At 43.4% G+C, this 6,733-nt stretch overlaps 1 protein-coding gene across 2 annotated transcripts; it reads right to left on the bottom strand.

Annotated features, from left to right (window-relative positions):
- Positions 1-1,455: 1,455 nt before the first annotated feature.
- On the bottom strand, positions 1,456-6,472 carry LOC110288995 (low affinity immunoglobulin gamma Fc region receptor III-like). Of its 2 annotated transcripts, none has more exons than XM_029473917.1 (4): positions 6,388-6,472; positions 5,692-5,712; positions 4,700-4,954; positions 1,456-1,529 (listed from the first exon to the last, which is right to left on the bottom strand). In XM_029473917.1, the coding sequence occupies exons 1-4, from the start codon at positions 6,470-6,472 to the stop codon at positions 1,465-1,467; spliced, it is 426 nt and encodes a 141-aa protein (XP_029329777.1). In that variant the 3' UTR covers positions 1,456-1,464. The 2 variants fall into 2 exon arrangements, with proteins under 2 accessions (XP_029329777.1, XP_029329776.1); XM_029473916.1 differs by having other exon boundaries at positions 4,700-4,957.
- Between the last annotated feature and the right edge of the window lie 261 nt (positions 6,473-6,733).

The following is a 6,733-nucleotide window of genomic DNA, read 5'->3' on the forward strand; positions in this document are numbered from 1 at the left end:
TCAAGGACAGCCTGGTCTACAGAGTGAGTTCCAGGACAGCCAGGGCTACACAGAGAAACCCTGTCTCAAACAAACAAACAAACAAACAAACCAATAACACTAAATGTGGAACATACATTAATTTCAGTAACTATTGGAGTTATAGAATAGAGCTTTCGGTTTATTATTAGCATAAGTGCTGCTTATGGTTTAGGGTTACTAATTTAATAATATGATTTTTGAACAAATCGTAGAAAGTGAGGCAAGGAGTCATGAACTGCGTTTGAGTGAGAGGAGCCTGAATCAGGCCAGGCTCTGTCCTGCTCTACTCAGGCTGCTTTGACAAAGTGCCATGAACTAAGCACCCAGGAGCCAGATGTGGTAGAACGTGTCTGTAATCCCAGAATGTGGAAGGTGGAGCAGAAGGATCAAGAGTTCAAGGTCACCCTCAAACCTGGACTTTGTGGTACTCAATCTTAATAAGCAAATGCTCAAAACGGAACCTCAGTGGCTTATAAACAATGCACACTTACTTCTCAAATTACTCTAAAGTGAGAGATCAGAAATGTGTACATCGAGTGAGAGCTTACCTCCTAGTTTATAGAAGTGAGCTTTATTGTCATTCCTACAGAACTTTTGTAGGTCTCCCTCATACGGACTCCAACTCATGGCCTGGTTACCTTCTCCCAGGACCACCCCCTAATACGGTCTCTTGGTGTTAAGATTACAGTATCTCAGTCTTGGAACACAAGCACTTGAGAGCATGACACACCCTAGTGGAAACTTCCACCACCAGCAAACAAACAAAAAGGAAATGTATGACTTATTGAGGGGACTGTAGAACTCATCATGTAACTAAAGCCAGCAGCAAGCCCCGTGCCTCGGTTGATATTACATACAGGTGTGAGCTATATGGTTGGTTGGTTTGGCTTCGTTTGAGATGTGTCAGGTCTCTTTATAGTAGCTCTGGTTGTCCCACTCACTCTGCAGACCAGGCTGGCCTCTAATTCACAGAGATACGTCTGCTACAGCCTCCCAAGTGCTGAGATTAAAGGTTTATGTCATCACATCTGACTTTTCAGTAAGATGGTTTTTTTCGAGACAGGGTTTCTCTGTGTAGCCCTGGCTATCCTGGAACTCACTCTGTAGACCAGGCTGACCTCGAACTCAGAGATCCGACTGCTTCTGCCTCCCACGTGCTGGGATTAAAGGCGTGAGCCACCACTGCCTGGCTATCGGTCAGATTTGTATCAGTAAATTCTCAACTCACAAAGAACTTAAAACTCAACTGATATAAACACAAGCTACACACCGGATAGGGCAAATGCACCCTCCTTATTATTTAATCATCTACCTAAGAAATCCCCAATCCTTATGACTCCCAGGCCAGGACTTCGAGGTTCTTGTTCCTCCTCTCCTATAGCTTCCATCTTGTCTCCTCACTTCTGTCCCCTCTCTGTCTCTCTGTCCTTGTCTCTAAAACTCTCAGCTTACCTTCTTTTTCCACTGCCCAGTCACAGGCTTTAGCCTTATCTTGTGCCTGCCCCCACCTGTATATAGACAACAAGACACAGGCAGAACACTGTAAAACTTAAAACCACTTTCCTTTTTTTTTAAATTTATTTATTATTATAAATAAGTACACTGTAGCTGTCTTCAGACACACCAGAAGAGGGCATCAGATCTCATTACAGATGGTTGTGAGCCACCATGTGGTTGCTGGGATTTGAACTCAGGAGTCAAATTTGAAGAGCAGTCAGTGCTCTTAACCGCTAAGCCATCTCACCAGCCCTTTTTTTTTTAATTTATTTATTATTATAAATAAGTAAAACCACTTTTCTATTTTCATTAAGAACCTCATGGGGGGGGGGGGCTGGTGAGATGGCTCAGTGGGTAAGAGCACTGACTGCTCTCTGGAAGGTCCTGAGTTCAAATTCCAGCAACCACATGGTGGCTCACAACCACCTGTAATGAGATCTGACGACCTCTTCTGGGACGTCTGTAGTCAGCTACAGTGTGCTTATGTATAATAATAAATAAATCTTAATAAAAAAAAAAAGAACCTCATGGGGGCAGAAGAGATGTAGAGTACCGTTTGCTCTTCCAGAGGTCCTGAGTTCAGTTCCCAGCAATAACATGGTGGCTCACAACCATCTATAATAAGATCGGTCGCCCTCTTCTGACCTTCAGGCTTAAATGTAGATAGAATATTATATACATAATAAATCTAAAAAAACAAAACAAAAACAAACAAACAAAACAAAAAAATCCTACAAGCATTCCCAACCTTCGTTGATGGTAGGGGTCACATGTATAGTGCACATCATGTACACACACACACACACACACACACACACACACAGAGTTCACATGTAGGTCAGTTAGTTCTCTCCTTCCACCTCTGGGTTCCAGAGATTGAGCTCAGGTTTACATGGTTGCGTGGCAAGCACTTTTATCTAGAGAGCCATCTTGCCAGCTCTACATTTTTCGGTTTGGTTACTTGTTTTTGTGTTTCCTTTGCTCTTTGGGAGTGTCTATTTTTGCCTTGCTGCTTTTGGGGACAATGTCTCACTGGGTAGCCCTGGCTGGCCTGGAATCACAGAGATTCACTTGCCTCTGCCTCACGAGTGCTGGGCTTATAGGCATTTGTCACTACGTCCCACCACATCTGTCTATTTTTTAAGGAAGAAGAATTTATCAGCTACACTGCAGATGGGCATCTGACTGAGCAGTAACTAGAGGGCTACCTAAGGCCTCTAAGGGTTTTTAATTTACAATTTAATATTTTCAGAGGACAAGCAAGAACCATTGACTGCTTCAGGGCAGGTGGGGTGTGAAGAAGATAATGGGTAGCTACGGTATCATTGGTCAGATGTTTAAAGTCAATCCAGTATTTATTTCTCAGAGCTCTGTGTACAGAAACTGACTGTACTTCCAGGATCTCTCTGGCACTGGGATCTTTTTTTAAAAAACTTATTTTATCTTAATTTATTTCGAGACACTCTCACTATGTAGCCCTGGTTGATCTAGAACTTACAGAGACACACCTGCCTATGCCTCCAGAGTGGTGGGACTAGATGCATGTGCAACTATACCCATCCTTAAAGTACTGTTGTTGTTGTTGTTGTTGTTGTTGTACTCACTATTTTGGTATTAAACAGGAGAATCTAAAACACTAGACATGTGTCGTCCTCAGGGCATCAAGATACATCTGAAGTAAACTATAAACTCATAGTGGGATAGTGTTCAAGGACATTTTCATTACAGACGCTATTAAACTGAACACTGTCATCTATTCACACAAACCTAAGTCAGATCGTGTGACTCATTCCATTAAAACCACCTCGTGACGACACAGTGGAATGCTGCCTAGCCATGAGAATGAATCCCATTTGCAAAAATGTGGATTGAATTGAAAATCATTATGTTAAGTGAGCTAAGCCAGCTGTAGAAAGACAAGTATGCAATATCACACATATTATAGTATTGGAAATATTCAATTGTACAGAAGTTGAGAATAGAATGGAAGTTAGGAGAGGCTGGGAAGAGAAGAGGGGAGGGTGGAATAGGGAAAGACTGATTTATAGTCAGGAGCAAGACATTTTGAAATGCTGTTGTATAGTAGAGTGTCTATAAACAAAAATAACATACTGAATATACAAAAAAAAAAAAAAAACCAAACCCAGAAATAAGAATTTTCAGTGTTGGACTGGAGAAATGGTTAAAAGAGCTGACTGCTCTTCCAAAGGCCCTGAGTTCAATTCCCAGCAACCACATGGTGGCTCACAACCATCTGTACTGGGATCCGATGCCCTTTTCTGGTTTATGTTTGAAGACAGCTATAGTGTACTCATATAAATAAAATAAATCTTAAAAAAAAAAGATTTGTGCCGGGTATGGTGGTGCATGCCTTGAATCCCAGCACTTGGAAGGCAGAGGCAGGCAGATTTTTGAGTTCAAGGCCAACCTGGTCTACAGAGTGAGTTCCAGGACAGCTAGGGCTACACAGAGAAACACTGTCTCGAAAAAAAAAAAAGTTTTTCAGTGTTTATACTATGAACAATAAATATTTGAGGTGATAAGTGTGCCTAACCTAAACCAATTTAAGAACTAAACAATATACACACATAATAAAAGGTTGCATGTTGACCTCCAGAAATATACTTTATGTATTAAATGAAAAAAATCAATTTCAAGTTTTGAAAACGTGAAGTTCTGTAAGCTTTCATTTCATTTCGGGATAAAAGTCGTCACACAGCCTATCTGTTTTCTGCACATTTGACTGGATTCCCATCGCTGGCCTCACATGCTAGATTTCAGTTCCACCTTTGGAGATCTTGGCTCCTTGCTCCTCGAGCTTGTGGAGGCTGCCCCTGTCCTACAGAGCCTACCTGTCTAGCGTCTGTGCCACCCCACCGCCCCTGCCCTGGCAGAGCTGATGTTTACAAAGCAGGGCCTTCCTTCTGCTTCTCTCGCAGAAGCCTTTCTGTAGCCTTGAACCTCTTGCTCAATTGGGACTGAGGCCAATACAGCCATCCTCTCCCACGCAAGACTATACAGAGTAAGAGAAAAGGGAACTGAGAGGACCAATGTCTTTCAGAAAAGCTCTCCGTGATGCTTCCCAGAAACCAGACCATCCTTTTTCTTGTAAACTTCTTTCCTGTAAGCAGATTCCCCAGTCCTCGTATCCCATCTCCTCCTGGGGCCAGCCTTTACTAACCAGAAATCACTCCCAGATCTACAGGGTCGCTGAGACGGGTCTGCTCCATTTGGCACCGATATTCTCCACTGTCATTGGCTGTGGCTTTAAACGTGTAGCTGGCTTGGACCTGGCTCGGGATGGACCTCCCGTTGTGGAACCACTGGGTAGAAGAGTTCCCAGGGTTGTGGGTCCCTTCGCACATCAGTGTCACCATGTCTTCCTTGAGCACCTGGATCCATGGGGGGTCCAGTTTCACCACAGCCTTCGGAAGAGCTGCTGAGAGTGAGAGAAGATATGAACGACTCAACTTTGAGGGACTGTGCATTCCAAAGAGGAGCAAGGGGCCAGAGTTCGCCATCACAGACCAGTTAAAGGTCTGAGGGTAATGATTCACAGCGGTAATCTAGCAATGGAAAGAGTGGAGCATTTAAAATCTGACTGTGCTGGGCAGTGGTGGCGCACACGCCTTTAATCCCAGCACTTGGGAGGCAGAGGCAAGCAGATGTCTGAGTTTGAGGCCAGCCTGATCTAGAGAGCGAGTCCCAGGACAGCCAAGACTACACAGAGAAACCCTGTCTCAATAAAATAAAATAAAATAAAATAAAATAAAATAAAATAAAATAAAAATCTGACTGTGATTGTGATATAACTAATTCAAGACCACTGTGGGCAACTTAGCAATTCTATCCAAAATAAATCTTAAAAGACTTGTAACTCAGTGGTAGAAGCTTGTGTGGCACACTCCAGGTCCTAGGTCCAATCTCTTAAAACATTAAAAAAAAAAAAAAAAAAAAAAAAAAGCATGCTTGCCCTAGTCTCTTTCCTTTCTGTCTTTGGAGAACCCAGTTGGAGTCTTAGCAAGGATTATACTCCAGGGCCCATTGTGAGAAAACTGCTCCGTCCAAAACCCAGGCCTGACCCTTGGTAAAACAGACATTTCCCTACAAGGTGAGCAGAGCGTTCTGCTGTAAGGAAGTAACGCTCTGTAAACAAGGGAAGCACAGACTTACCACTCTGCCTGTCTGCAAAAGCTGTAAATAAGAAGAGAGGGGGTGGGGTCAGTGTAGAACAGCAGAAGATGAAAGCAAATTCAGTTGTGTGCAAGGAGTAGGCATAGGCTTGGCTCCCCTTCCCCCATGAGCCACCTCTAGAGTCTAGCTCTAGCTTATCTTATCTGCTCTTAGTTTATCTAGCTTGAATATTCTTCTCACCTAATGCCAAGTGCTTGGCACAGCTGCAAAGATATTTGACGCAAGACAGCCTTTTGAGGGACTGTAAAAGTACCTCTGAATTCTGACCTTAAGTAACGTTAGAGTAATTAAGAAGTTAGAATCCTCTGTTGTTGTTATTGTTGAGACAGGGTATCACTGGACTAACCACTTGCCTGTGTCTCCTAAGGGCTGAGACTAAAACACGTATCACCACACCCAGCTCTAGAAATCTCTTTTTTCACAGGGTCTCACAAAGCCAGGTTGGCCTGGAATTGGAACGCACCATAGTTGAAGCTAACCTTGAACTCCTGATTCTCCTATCAAGACCACACTCAAGTGCTAGGATTACAATCAGGTACCACCAGACATGGGGCTCCGGCCCTTTTAATCTCTCCCCGGTTTCTAAACCAGTCCCACTCTTTACTACCCTGGTCTCTGGAGTCTAGACAGTAAGAGAGGCTGAACTTATTGGATTTCAGAATAAGACTTACTCACCAAACAGCAGCAGAATTGACAGTGGTGGAAGTAGCCATTGGCTTCCAGAGTGTGCATTCTGAAACATCTGGGTGTCCAAAGTCATTCAAGAACTGGGCCAGAGTCTGAGGAGGTTCAGGAGATGAAGTACAAAAAGAGGAAGGAAATGGACTCTCTTGCTTAACCGCACGGGTCAGGAGACTTTGTTTCTCTTAACTTAACAATAACAAGTTAAACAAGATGTGGACTCAGCCTGACAGATATCCCTTCTACACGCAGCACCTTCTTGTACCCTTGGGGAAAACCCCAAGCTACTGTTTGCTGTGAAGAAACTGGGGGAAACACTAGAAAGCAGAGGAGAGAGCCT

Source organism: Mus caroli, unplaced genomic scaffold (assembly GCF_900094665.2).
Source record: "Mus caroli unplaced genomic scaffold, CAROLI_EIJ_v1.1 scaffold_19705_1, whole genome shotgun sequence".
NCBI lineage: Eukaryota > Metazoa > Chordata > Mammalia > Rodentia > Muridae > Mus > Mus caroli.

Excerpts from the sequence above, each read along its gene's own strand:
- LOC110288995 (XM_029473916.1), bottom strand. The coding sequence starts at position 6,472 with ATGACTTTGGACACCCAGATGTTTCAGAATGCACACTCTGGAAGCCAA. Across the intron at positions 5,713-6,387 it reads GTCAATTCTGCTGCTGTTTG|CTTTTGCAGACAGGCAGAGT; the intron begins GTGAGTAAGTCT and ends TCTTATTTACAG. Across the intron at positions 1,530-4,699 it reads AGATCTGGGAGTGATTTCTG|GTGGGGGCAGGCACAAGATA; the intron begins GTTAGTAAAGGC and ends GTCTATATACAG.